General features: G+C 45.3%; 1 protein-coding gene and 1 long non-coding RNA gene across 3 annotated transcripts in view; one reads left to right on the top strand and one right to left on the bottom strand.

The window, feature by feature from the left end:
• Nucleotides 1-13,783, bottom strand: part of LOC310666934 — a 396,489-nt gene that overhangs the window by 294,828 nt on the left and 87,878 nt on the right. The window lies entirely within an intron of this gene.
• Nucleotides 1-13,783, top strand: part of ADGRD1 (adhesion G protein-coupled receptor D1) — a 293,282-nt gene that overhangs the window by 276,553 nt on the left and 2,946 nt on the right. For both annotated transcript variants that reach the window (XM_083418242.1, XM_083418243.1), the window contains 3 exons: nucleotides 7,455-7,581; nucleotides 10,506-10,547; nucleotides 13,571-13,663. In XM_083418242.1, coding sequence (XP_083274368.1) covers nucleotides 7,455-7,581; nucleotides 10,506-10,547; nucleotides 13,571-13,663 — 262 coding nt within the window. The remainder of the gene's footprint in view (nucleotides 1-7,454; nucleotides 7,582-10,505; nucleotides 10,548-13,570; nucleotides 13,664-13,783) is intronic.

Raw genomic sequence — 13,783 nt, 5'->3', positions numbered from 1 at the left:
GATACATGAATAGCAGGGTTATGAGGATTTTCATCTGTGAAATACTGCCGACTATGCCTCTTGATAGAATTCTGTTAGGCAATCGTCACAGCTGTAGCTGAGCTGAGCTAATATTTGTTGAACAAATCCTAAATAAGGGACAGTCAGCTAAAAACATATTGGTCAAGGTACTGGGTTTGATAAGCTGCTCCGGGAAAACTTCCACCTTTCCTCGGCTCTTTATATAACCTTGGTTTATAGGCCTGAGCAGCATCTCTAACTCAGCAGATGGAATGGCTGAAGTGGTGGAGGTCAGCCACCTCCAGAAGGATTAGTTACAAACACAGCCAGCAAATAAAATTGATTTGTAAGTTATGGGCCACGTTCCTGTTTGCGATAGAGTTGGCGTCCCTGGAGTGGTGAAATTTCTTTCTAATAGATGTTGGGCCGGCAGGTGTTCTCGCTTGCTATCTGATATTGAAAGGACTAAAAAGGGAGCATTAAATAAAGGAAGGGAAGAAGGAGGAATGGAGCAGACAGTTTTGAATGCCACTTTGAAATGCCCTGGAAAACAACCCTTATGCCCTGGCAGAATTCCAGAGGGCTTTGCTAGCACTAAACAAGATGACCGTTGCATTGCATCATTAAAAAAAAATGATTGCTGATTATTTCGTTTGGCTTCTTTGATTGTTTTGTTTTGTTTTTTTGAATGCTCAGCCTCTGTTTGGCATTTTACTATCATCATCATCATGATAAGTAATAGTGCCACTGTATTCTGCTCTGGTCAGGCCTCACCTGGAGTACTGTGTCTAGTTCTGGGCACCACAGTTCAAGAAGGACACTGACAAACTGAAATGTGTCCAGAGGAGGGCAACCAAAATGGTCAAAGGCCTGGAAACGATGCCTTATGAGGAACGGCTAAGGGAGCTGGGCATGTTTAGCCTGGAGAAGATAGCCATGTTCAAATATATAAAAGGATGTCACATAGAGGAGGGAGAAAGGTTGTTTTCTGCTGCTCCAGAGAAGCGGACACGGAGCAATGGATCCAAACTACAAGAAAGAAGATTCCACCTAAACATTAGGAAGAATTTCCTGACAGTAAGAGCTGTTCGACAGTGGAATTTGCTGCCAAGGAGTGTGGTGGAGTCTCCTTCTTTGGAGGTCTTTAAGCAGAGGCTTGACAACCATATGTCAGGAGTGCTCTGATGGTATTTCCTGCTTGGCAGGGGGTTGGACTCGATGTCCCTTGTGGTCTCTTCCAACTCTATGATTCTATGATTCTATGATCACCATCAGGCCAGATTTACATTCATGCCCAGCAGTGCAAGAAGTTCTCCTGCATGGAGTCTTCCCTCAACCCCCTTGTAACAGTTCCATAGGGATGGAATTGGTTGCATGGTGAGGATTGTAGGAAGCTGCCTTATACTGAGTCAGACCTTTGATCTATCTAGCTCACTATTATATACAGTGTAGACAATAAGCTAAAGTGTAGACTCCACCATGATTGACAGCAGCTCACCAGGGTTTCAGACTAGGTTCTTTCCCAGTCCTACTTGGAGATGTCAAGACTTGAACCACCTACACCATTGTGCCAGAGACTGGCACCATATTTGGTCCCTGAAGTGCCCCAACCAACCTGGGCTGTAGTGGAGTTGTTAGGCACCAGCAGCTAATGGCTCATGGACCAGCAATGATGCACAGACCACCACTTTGAGCAGCACTGACCTAAGCACCCATCTTCTCCCCATCCATCTGCAGAGGCACTTCTGCAGGTGCCCAAATGTTAGGTCCGCTGGCACCACATTACACCGGTCCTGAGAGATCTGCATTGGCTCCCAGTATGTTTCCGAGCACAATTCAAAGTGTTGATGCTTACCTTTAAAGCCCTAAACGGCCTTGGTCCAGTATACCTGAAGGAGCGTCTCCACCCCCATCGTTCTGCCCAGACACTGAGGTCCAGCACTGAGAGCCTTCTGGCGGTTCCCTCATTGTGAGAAGTGAGGTTACAGGGAACCAGACAGAGGGCCTTCTTGGTAGTGGCGCCCGCCCTGTGGAACACCCTCCCATCAGATGTGAAGGAAATAAGCAGCTATCTTCTTTTTAAAAGACATCTGAAGGCAGCCCTGTTTAGGGAAATTTTTAATATTTAATGCTGTATTTTTTTAAACACTTGATTGGAAGCCGCCCAGAGTGGCAGGGCAAACTTAACCAGATGGGCAGGGTATAAATAATAAATAATAATAATAATAATAATAATTATACCAATAAGGCACCTGTGTCTGTTGCAGCTGCTGCACCAAACTTTACAACTTCCCTGGTCAAGGTTTCCTTTTGATTATGTTATATATGTTTCTAGCATTTTTTTATTAAAAATTACGAATTATGAAAAACTGTCCTCTGTGCTCACCGAATCTCTTTTCTATTCCTAGCTGAGCATTCAGAATTTATTTGTAGAGTGATATTTCAGTCAAGGGCAACAGAATTTCTAATCTATACAAAGAATCTCATCCAGCCTTTCTTCTGTGACCCAGATTTCTCTATTCCACTGAAAGGAAGAGCCCTGTGCAGTTTTGTAGTGTTTCCTTTTGAATCAAGCACAAAATGATTTGTTTGCTAACGGGATGCTGTGAGAACTAAGCCTCCCTAGATCTCGGTTATTTAATTTAAAAGATTCCCTCCCTTTTTGTTCTTGCGCCTTGAATTGCATTATGTGGGTACCCTTACATTCAGACTTTTGCTTTCTAGAGTTAGCTGAAACATCAAATAGCAGAGTCTGGTCTTATGTTCATAAGGTTCCCAGTATGCACAGTACTCACAGACTGGAAGGCCCTTGGTAGATAGATGCTCCTACCAGGCTGAATTGAATGGCTCTTTTAGTCCATTTGAAGACCCATTCCAGACATTATCTGAGTTAACATGGTTGCTACCTTCCCATAATTTCACTCCAAAGCTCTCCAATGATTTTATGAGGGTGGGTGGGGTCATGGCTTTAGATGAGAACTTAGTGGCAGCTGCATACCTTCAAACAGATCCATACTTTCAAGCTGTTCATGTTTAGTATTTGATCTCTGGCTCTGATAAAACAATGTCACTGTAAGAAAGTCTTCTAGTCTCTTGTATTTTTTTCCCCTCCCAGCTCATCATATTGCATGTTTCTGTCATGGAATTCTACTCAATATTGATGCAGAGCAGATTCCAATGTATAGTTAGCAGAGTAAAAACTTTAACACATTGCAGGATTCCCCCCCCCCCAAAAAAAAGAAATAGATCAGAGGCAATTGCATTTCATCCAGCAGAGTGTTTGTTGTGGGGGAGGAAGGGAAAGGAGAATGTTAGCCGCTTTGAGACTCCTTGGGTTAGTGATAAAGCGGGATATCAAATCCAAACTCTTCTTCTACTCTTCTTCTTCTAAAGATCTCTATACATCAGATCAATACTTTCTGCACTAAGAAATGCAAACTGACAGTTTCGTCCTCTAAAGCCATCTTGTTACCTACCTCCTTTCCTTCTTTTGACCCATCCAGTTGTCTTACGTAAAGTCAGAGGTGGCATCTTCCCTCCATCCCAGAATCCCCCAGGTCATGTGCTAAGGAATCTTCAAGTGCATAGGAACATAGGAAACTGCCTTATTCAGAATCAAACTATTGGCTGGCCTAGCTCAGTTATGTCTTCTCCAGGGGTGGGGAACCTTAGGCTTGGGGGACCAGAAGCAACCCGCCTGGCTTCTTTGACTGGCCTTCAGAACTCTCTCAAAGCCACGCCAGCTCATTGGCCCTACTTTGCACTCAAAGTATTTTTGCCTGGCTAAAATGTTCCCTTGAACTCTGGTGATACCTCTTTCTTTCATGGATGGAGCAGGGTGTGTGTAGAAACTAGCCTGCTGTAGAAAGGTGAAATGGTCGTTGGTCGCTCATTTCTCATTTGCCTTTCTTCCTCACCCACCACTGGCCTGTAGCTCCTGGAAGGTTGCCTGGGCAGGAATATCCAAGTTATACATTTCATCTAAGCTGCATTCTCGTTGTAACTTAGAGATGCGCACGATCCTATTGTGAAAAGTTGCCACTCTTGTGAAAAACCCTTGGATTCTGCCACCATAGAGCTAAGATGAGGTGGCAGGACTCAACTGACCTCCCAACAGTTGAGTCACTGTAAGCTACAATGACTCAGCTGTCAGGAGGTTAGGTGAGCGCCGGCGCCCCATCACCCTGTCTGCTGGTGGCTTCTGTTCTTGTTGTCCTTTGCATGTTACACCTACATAAAGACTAGCCAGTTTTCTCACCCACAGTTAGGGGAAAGAAGCATCAAACCAGCTAGGAAATCCACATGCTTATAGAATGTTTGCGGTAGAATTGATGAGACCCAGTTTCCACAATAATTTGTCAGTCAGTTAAGTACAGTGCTTTAGATAGCTGACGAGTAATTGCATGAGAAGCATGGAAACAGGGTACTTTGATATAAGGCAGGCTAATGTCCCCCCATAAAATGACTCCTTTCTGAAAGTGGTATTGATTTACTTCCTCCTATGTTCTGTGAGCATAAATATGCCCTCCTTAGAGTGTCATGGTGTTGATCAAAAGCCAGCATGGCTAATCCTTCAAACATCAGTTGCTTCTCTTTTCACATTTAGTCCAGGGAGCAGAAAGTGATCTAAGATGTTATACAGAGACACTTAAGATGTGCCACGGGGCCATAGCCTCAGAGGAGGGTGTTGACTTTTAGAACGCATTCTCTTGAATGTTCATCTGACTTGTCTTACTTTAGTTAAATATATTTTAATATGTAACTTTGTGTGTGTGTGTGTGTGTGTGTGTGTAGATTGTAACTTTAGCATACTCTTCTTCTTCTTCTTTGGCGATCACTTGTAGCCAAGTAAGATTGTCTTCCATAAACACGGTTTTAAAAATGAGTCCATAAGTGACTGTGGTGGCCAATTCTGGACCCACACGTCCTTCTACAGTGGGGACATTGGTTCCCGGGTGGGAGTTGATCACGGTGTGGATTTGCCAAGCGTGCCTTCCTCTTAGCACGTTTCTCCCTTGCATTCTGAGTTCGAGTGTCTTCAAAGTCCACTTTAGCGCGCGCGCGCACACACACACACACATATATATGGTTGGTTTCATTTATATTATGATTTTAAGAAACAAACTTGCTTTGACTTGTGACTTACTGACAATTCTAAGGCATATTTTATATCCTATGTAAGCCACTTTGAGGTTTTATTTTAAATCAAGTGGCCTCCAAATTACATTAAAAAATACAAAGAGTAGGTCTCCAACTCTCTTAGTCGAAGAGCTGTCAGCTGCTCCAAGGCGAACACACATCTATCATGAAAAATGGCAGCTGTACATATAACCTTCTTTTGATTATTGTGACTTGCCCATGTTGTGACATGCCGACATGCCTCCAGTGGCATCTACTGATGAAAAGTGGCAGGAAGGGAAAGATATCGGTAGATTCAATGAGACTAGAAATTCTGAAGAGGAAAAAGGAGTTGGAGATGTAGCTCCTGTTTTCAGAAGCAGCAGTGGATTTTAGCATAGCATCTAGATTAGCTTTCAAGAGTATCAACCAACTTGGCCTGGGGGCCCTGTTTGTGGTGCTGGCACTGGAGGTTGTCTGGCTTGCAGTGACAGGGCCTTCTCGGTGGTGGCTCCCCATTTGTGAAATGCCCTCCCTAGTGAGGTTTCTCTTTTCCCCATCATTATTAATTTTTAGGAGGAATTTATAAAATATCCCTGTTTACCCAGGCATTTGACAGCTGAGAGATACTATTCTTGGCAACCCTGAAATTATTTCCTTCAAGAGTAGGTGATATTTTAAACTCTGCTTTAGATATTTTAATTATATTATATTATTTTTATTTTATTTTATTACTGACGTGTTTTCTGCTCTGGGCATCTTGAGGAGGAAGGTCAGGAGATAAATAAAATAACAGAAAAGGGGAAAGGAGAATCATAGAATCATAGAATCATAGAATCATAGAATCATAGAGTTGGAAGAGACCACAAGGGCCATCGAGTCCAACCCCCTGTCAAGCAGGAAACACCATCAGAGCACTCCTGACATATGGTTGTCAAGCCTCTGCTTAAAGACCTCCAAAGAAGGAGACTCCACCACACTCCTTGGCAGCAAATTCCACTGTCGAACAGCTCTTACTGTCAGGAAGTTCTTCCTAATGTTTAGGTGGAATCTTCTTTCTTGTAGTTTGGATCCATTGCTCCGTGTCCGCTTCTCTGGAGCAGCAGAAAACAACCTTTCTCCCTCCTCTATGTGACATCCTTTTATATATTTGAACATGGCTATCATATCTCCCCTTAACCTCCTCTTCTCCAGGCTAAACATGCCCAGCTCCCTTAGCCGTTCCTCATAAGGCATTGTTTCCAGGCCTTTGACCATTTTGGTTGCCCTCCTCTGGACACGTTCCAGTTTGTCAGTGTCCTTCTTGAACTGTGGTGCCCAGAACTGGACCCAGTACTCCAGGTGAGGTCTGACCAGAGCAGAATACAGTGGCACTATTACTTCCCTTGATCTAGATGCTATACTCCTATTGATGCAGCCCAGAATTGCATTGGCTTTTTTAGCTGCCGCATCACACTGTTGGCTCATGTCAAGTTTGTGGTCAACCAAGACTCCTAGATCCTTTTCACATGTACTGCTCTCAAGCCAGGTGTCCCCCATCTTGTATTTGTGCCTCTCATTTTTTTTGCCCAAGTGCAATACTTTACATTTCTCCCTGTTAAAGTTCATCTTGTTTGTTTTGGCCCAGTTCTCTAATCTGTCAAGGTCATTTTGAAGTGTGATCGTGTCCTCTGGGGTGTTAGCCACCCCTCCCAGTTTGGTGTCATCTGCAAATTTGATCAGGATGCCCTTGAGTCCATCATCCAAGTCGTTGATAAAGATGTTGCATAAGACCAGGCCCAAGACAGAACCCTGTGGCACCCCACTAGTCACTCTTCTCCAGGATGAAGAGGAACCATTGATGGGCACCCTTTGGGTTCGGTCAGTCAGCCAGTTACAAATCTACTGAGTGGTAGCATAGTCAAGACCGCATTTTACCAGCTTCTTTACAAGAATATCATGGGGCACCTTGTCAAATGCCTTGCTGAAATCAAGGTAGGCTACGTCCACTGCGTTCCCTTCATCTACCAGGCTTGTAATTCTGTCAAAAAACGAGATCAGGAGAAGTATTAGGATTAGCAGCAGTAACGGGTAGGAGTTCTGAAGGATAGGTACTGCAATGCTAAAGCCTGATTCTTATATCATGTGGACCTGCTGGTAAGATGGATCTGCTGGAGACCTTGTCCAGCAGAATATGGTGATCAATAGGGCTTTTTCTCCCATACTTGTACCAGACCGGCATGAGTGATGATCCTTTCCCCCTTGACATGGTGGTATCTATATAATACATGTTGTTGTTATTATATTTCAAAATCTTCATTGTGTTGAAATCCCCACCCTCCCTCTTTATCTTACAGGTTGACGGCCAAAGCAGTTGCTGTCTTGTTGCCTATCTTGGGGAGCTCGTGGATTTTAGGAGTTCTGGCGGTCAACGCGCATGCATTGGTGTTCCAGTACATGTTTGCAATATTCAACTCCTTGCAAGTAGGTTCATAGCCCAGTTAAGGGGCTAAGTGTTCTGCAGTGCAGCAAGACAAAACCTCACCAGGGTGTGAGGTGAGGCAAGGTGGGACAAGGGGTTCAGGCGGAGGGCGAGGCAGGGCAGAGTTCAAGCTGTGCTGTGAGAAACAAGGAGCCATTATATCAGTGTTTCTCAAACTTGGGTCCCCAGCTCCTGGTTGTTGGACTACAACTCCCATCATCTCTAGCTAGCAGGGCCAGCGGTCAGGGATGATGGGAGTTGCAGTCCAACAATAGCTGGGGCAGTGGTGTAGCGAGGGTTGTCAGCACCCGGGGCAAGGCAAGTAATTTGCGCCCCCCCTGCACTGCCCCTCCCCCAGATAGTCCCTCGCTCTCTCTCCGCACCGCACGGAACGCCTGGCACCCTCCCCTCCACAGTGGGAGGCGACCCGGCGGCTCGGATCGGATTCGCACAGCCAGCACTGCAGTGACAGAGAGTGAGTGAGCCAGGTAGGGGCAGAGAGCTGCGAGTGCGAGCGCGCCCCCCCCAGATGTTGCGCCTGGTGCGGCCGGCCCTCCCTGCACCCTCCACGCTACGCCACTGAGCTGGGGACCTGAGTTTGAGAAACACGGTGTTATAGAGCAGGAGCAACAGGAGCAGCCTGCTTGTTAACACCATCTGTGCTGCAAGATGCACCTCTAAGGCTTCTCCAGCTGTTTTCTACTGAGATGGAATCAGAGAGCCCTAGGTCTTCTGCAATGGAGCCCTCTGAGTAAGAGAATGACAGCAACATATACTCAGGCTGAGGGGGCACTAGCTTCACAGGCTCACCTGAGAACACTTCTGGTACTGCTTCTGCTGCATGGCCTTACCCTCCCGCTCCACAGTCCTCAACCTCATCCCCCAAAGATGAGGAATCTGACTTCAGCATCGTGGCACTAAGAAGCCTGCAAGATAAAGGTTATATGAAACATTCTATATACAGATTGTGTGCAGCATCTTGTCTCTGTGTTCGCCTCACTTCCTCTGACCTTTCATGGCCTCTGTACATCACTCACAACAAACAGTAACACCGGGGCCTCTGGAGCAATGTCGTCGTTTGTGATCTTATGCACTAAATAAGAGGTGAACCAGGCAGCCAGAGTAGTAGGTTGGCCAAGGTTGTGCTACTGTCCACGCTCATTGCTGTTGGGTATTGTTGCTAGAAGGCATAGATTTTTCTCTCTTAGAAAATGGAGCAGCTTACAGGGATTCTGCAGAATTGTGATGAAAACAAAATCAGGAGGAGAAATTGTTGGTATTTGCTTATTTGTTGCATGCCCAGAATGGAAAGCAAACCAGGGAATACAAAACAGTGTTTGTTGCTGCGGTTGTTTTCATTCCACAAAGGATATGTGATTGATTGCACACACATATCCTTTGCATTGCATTTACTTTGCACTGAAATAAATGGGGTGGAATAACGTAATGACAATGTGTGTCCCTGGCGTTTGCTGTTCTTTTGTATGCTGCTCCTTGTTTGTGAAGGGCAATGACCTCTTATCTTACCTTCTTGGACCATTCTCTTGACTTAGCCATATTTCTAACATGCAGCCAAATTTGACACTCAGCAAGCCCCCAGCCAGTTCAGGTATTTCATGTGTTCCAGCTCAAGCACATCTGGTACAACAAATGAAGCCCTTGATTAGTTGCATCAGGTGTGCTTGAGACTACACCTTTTGTATCTGTGCGGTTGTGAGTGGTTCTATTCAGGGGGTTGAATAATAGTGAGACTAAGTTGCAATTTTGCTAAATTTGGGGGAACCACTTGAAGCATCTGTTGTGTCGAGCTATTTCAATTGTTTTTGTTTGATTTGCTCATTGCTAACAGCCAAACGTCTGTAAATTTTAATAATAAACCTGATTTGCAGTGGGGGATCGGATAAATTTGATTGCAACTGTACGTGACAGACTTCACTTGAAAGTTGCCTTTTCAACCGGCATTCCAAAAGGCTGCCGCTGGTCAATGACTACCATTATTATTCCCTGAAATTAAGGATTAAGGATGATCTAACTAAAGAGACACAGGTGGCGCTGTGGGTTAAACCACAGAGCCTAGGGCTTGCCGATCAGAAGGGCGGCGATTCAAATTCCCATGACGTGCTGAGCTCCCATTGCACGGTCCCTGCTCCTGCAAACCTAGCAGTTCAAAAGCACGTCAAAGTGCAAGTAGATAAATAGGTACTGCTCCAGTGGGAAGGTAAACAGCGTTTCCGTGCGCTGCTCTGGTTCGCCAGAAGCGGCTTAGTCATGCTGGCCACATGACCCGGAAGCTGTACTCCGGCTCCCTCGGCCAATAAAGCGAGATGAGCACCGCAACCCCTGAGTCGGTCTGACTGGACCTAACGGTCAAGGGTCCCTTTACCTTTAACTAAATAATATCTTGATTGGTTATGGGCATTGTCAGTGGAAGGCTAGAGTAGAATGTGATACCCCACATTCTTCTTTCAGGGATGGAAGGCAGAGTGGAAATTGCTACAGCAGGACTGGCCTCTGCCTCCAGAAAGGGTCTCTGTAGATTGATTGTATGTTCCCCAGAGTGTTGCAGCTGTAGCTGGGACACGTCATAAAGAGGGACACTATTAGTACAGCCTTTGCCAAGCTGCTGCCCCTCCAGATGTTTTGGACTATGACCTCCATCAGCCCAAGCCAGTGCAGTGCTGGGACTGATGGGAATCACAGTCGAAAACATATGGAGGGCAACAGCTTGCCAAATGCTGCATTGGGGTCTCCGTGCAACTGACCTTGAAAGAGATTCTCAGAGCATTTAGAGGCCATGTTTTTCTGGTCCCCAACAAACACCTTGATGAGAAGGTCACGTTTTCCCTTTGGAGCCATTTAGATTCAACAGCAATTGCTCAATCCTTTGCAAAATCCTAACCTCTTTCTTTTTATTTTACTGTTTTAGGGGTTCTTCATCTTCCTATTTCACTGCCTCCTGAACTCAGAGGTATGTTTCCATGTAAGAGAACCTTTGGCAGTAAAAACCAATGGCCCAGCAATGCTGGGATTGTTATATATGTTTTGTGTGTATGTATTTATTTAGTGAAGCAATACGATGATTCAAAATCCGGTTGTAAATCAGCCGCAGTGTTAGGAGAATGGCGCCATTTAATTATGTTTCTCTGGGGAGTGGGCCTTTTATTCCCCTTGGTGAATGTGTATTATATATATTTAGCTGCTGTCTTCCATAGTTTATGGCATCTTCACAAAAGCTAAGAGACTAGGCTGCAGTCAAGGACAGCCACTGAAACCTTTGATTGCCGGTTGATGCTACAGGACAGTTGGTCATGTCCTATAAAGCCCTATATGCCTTGGGCACAGGCTGTCCAAAGGATCGTCCGTCTCTCCCTGCAAAAACTTGCCTGGATGTTAAGATCTTTGGATAAGCATCCTCTCTTAGTTCCAGAAACATTAGAGGCATAGTTGGTGGTGACATGAGAGAGAGACTTATCTGCAGCTGCTCCCAGACTGTGAAATTTCCTTCCAAGAGCAGTTAAATTGGTTCCCTCCGGCAGCCTAAGACATCCCTGTCCAGACAGGCCTTTGTGAAACTAAGCTGCAGCAATGCTGACCTATGGGCTGCTGTTGGGAAATCTGTACTTTAATGCTGGTGCTAAATGTGTTTTGATGTACTTGTGTACCATTGTTTTTAACTGGATCGCTTTTATGACTTTGTATTTTACAATCTTTTTGAATTTGGTAAGCCACCATGAATACCAGCTTTGGAGAAAGGTGACATACAGTGGTACCTCGGGTTAAGTACTTAATTTGTTCCGGAGGTCTGTACATAACCTGAAACTGTCCTTAACCTGAAGCACCACTTTAGCTAATGGGGCCTCCCGCTGCCTCCGCGCCACCGGAGCATGATTTCTGTTCTCAACCTGAAGCAAAGTTCTTAACCTGAAGCACTATTTCTGGGTTAGCGGAGTCTGTAACCTAAAGCGTATGTAACCTGAAGCGTATGTAACCCGAGGTACCACTGTATGAATACATTAAATAGATGGGGAGAGGGGGTGTCCCGAAGACATTTTGCTGCCTGAGAGAAATGACAAGGTTGCACCACACCACCAATGGGAATGGCAGTTGAATTTTGAGCCCTGGTCACAGGACTGTGTCCTCTACCACACTTGAGGGCAATGGGCCGGCTTAGCAATGACAGCTCTGTGTAGCACTTGTAGCTCTGTTATCCAGCAGAGAGGAATAGCAGGATAGAACAGGCAGCTCAGGGAGCACAGGGGCTACCACAACTGCCCCACACCTCCAGCACCTAGCACCTGCCACCTGAAGTAGCCACCTCAGCTGTTAGAATGGGAAACCATTTTCCAATCCAAGGACCACTATCTCCTTTGGGCTCCATTTCAGTGGTGGGCTAGGCCAGACGGAAAAGTGGGTGCAAAAACCAACACAAATTCTGTCTTTGTAGAGAGTACATTCTACACACACTCACTACGGCCCCTTTCCACCCCCACCCCACCCCCGTTTTGCCCCCGTTCTGCCCTCATCCGGATCCAAAAGGATCCACATATCAGCGATTGCACATCAATTGGGCGCTCGCAAAATGATCACCGCCTGCAGTTGTTCCTGTAAACAATAATCCATCACAGACATGTGTATTTGTTTATTTTGACTCTGAATTGAAGCTGTTGTCAAATACATCTCACTGGGTCTTCTAGACTTTGTATTACTTGGGCTCTACGTGACCCCCATACCCAATGAGTAAAATGCTTTTTACAGGAGTAGGAGAGTTAAGCAAACTAATCATTTAAGGGTGGGAAGGAACCCTTCCCAGTTGTTAAGAAATCCTGACAGGGACAAGTAAGTTCTATTGCAGCATTCAGACTTGATGACATCAGGCTGAAATTCCATTTCTTCCTGACTTTTACAAGCAATAACATAAGGGCTGGATGGGAAAGTGTGCTGTAAAAAAGGAGCTATTTTGATTGCCTCAGGAGCTGGCTGTGCTGGGCTTATAGATGGCATTTCATCTTTCCCCATTAGATTTTTGTAGTTTGCCATAGAAACATGGGAGGGTGAGAGACAGTAATTGACAGGGGAAATAAATAATAGCTTCAGCTATTATCGCAAGGGGGGACGGACGACTATGGGCCATATCCAACATTCTCTGCCCACTAGTGCCCTCGCACTAGTGCATTGCAGAGTTTAAAGATTGCACAACAAAGGCAGAAGCATGATGCACAACCATATTTGATAATATGTTTCCTCTTGCAGAGCAGCTGATTCTTCTGCAACTGCTCATTCTTGTTGCACAATTTGCTGCTCAACGATCTTCGGTAACATGCTTTTGTTTTCACTTGCGGAACAGCAGTGCACCAGCACAACAAGCATACAGTTAAAGACTTTAACTGATTGCTACATTGGAAACAAACCTTTAATACTTATTTGTGGTGAAGAAAGCATCTACCTCTAAGGCTAATAAAGGGAGCCCACCAGTCGGTTGCCCTTCCTGGTCAAGCGTAAAATTGTAGGCACCAACTCACACCTCCTTCCTATGCAGATGGACCCCAAAGGGCTGGCGAGGAGAAAAGCAGACTACCGTATTTTTCACCCTATAAGATGCACCAGACCACAAGACGCACCTAGTTTTTGGAGGAGGAAAACAAGAAAAAAAATATCCTGAACCTCAGAAGCCAGAACAGCAAGAGGGATCGCTGCACAGTGAAAGCAGCAATCCTTCTTGCTGTTCTGGCTTCTGTGATAGCTGTGCAGCCTGCATTCGCTCCATAAGACACACACACATTTCCCTTTACTTTTTAGGAGGGAGAAAGTGAGTCTGATAGAGCAAAAAATACGGTATCCTGCAAACACCCATCTTCAAGCACCATCACCTAACCTTCCCCTTACCTGCCTTTCCTGCTCCAGAGACGGAGAGTGTGGAGACAGAAGATTTGTGTTGAGAGGGGTAGTTTTAGGACTGAATCTTTCTCTTTTGTCTTTCTTCTCCCTGCCAAGGTTAGAGCTGCCTTTAAACACAAAACCAAGGTGTGGTCGCTCACCAGCAGTTCGATCCGCAACATCAATGTGAAACCTTTCAACTCAGACATTGTAAGTATATTCTTAGAATTCCTAAGGCTTTGTTATCCTACTGGACAGATGATTTGCCCAAACGATTCTTTCCACGGCACAATGGCACATATGCAACCGAAAAAGGACCTGAAAAAATAG

This window comes from Podarcis tiliguerta (genome assembly GCF_965153285.1).
Source record: "Podarcis tiliguerta genome assembly, chromosome: 16".
NCBI lineage: Eukaryota > Metazoa > Chordata > Lepidosauria > Squamata > Lacertidae > Podarcis > Podarcis tiliguerta.
The sequence above is the reverse complement of the archived record's forward strand: the minus strand, read 5'-3'. Positions and strand labels throughout refer to the sequence as shown.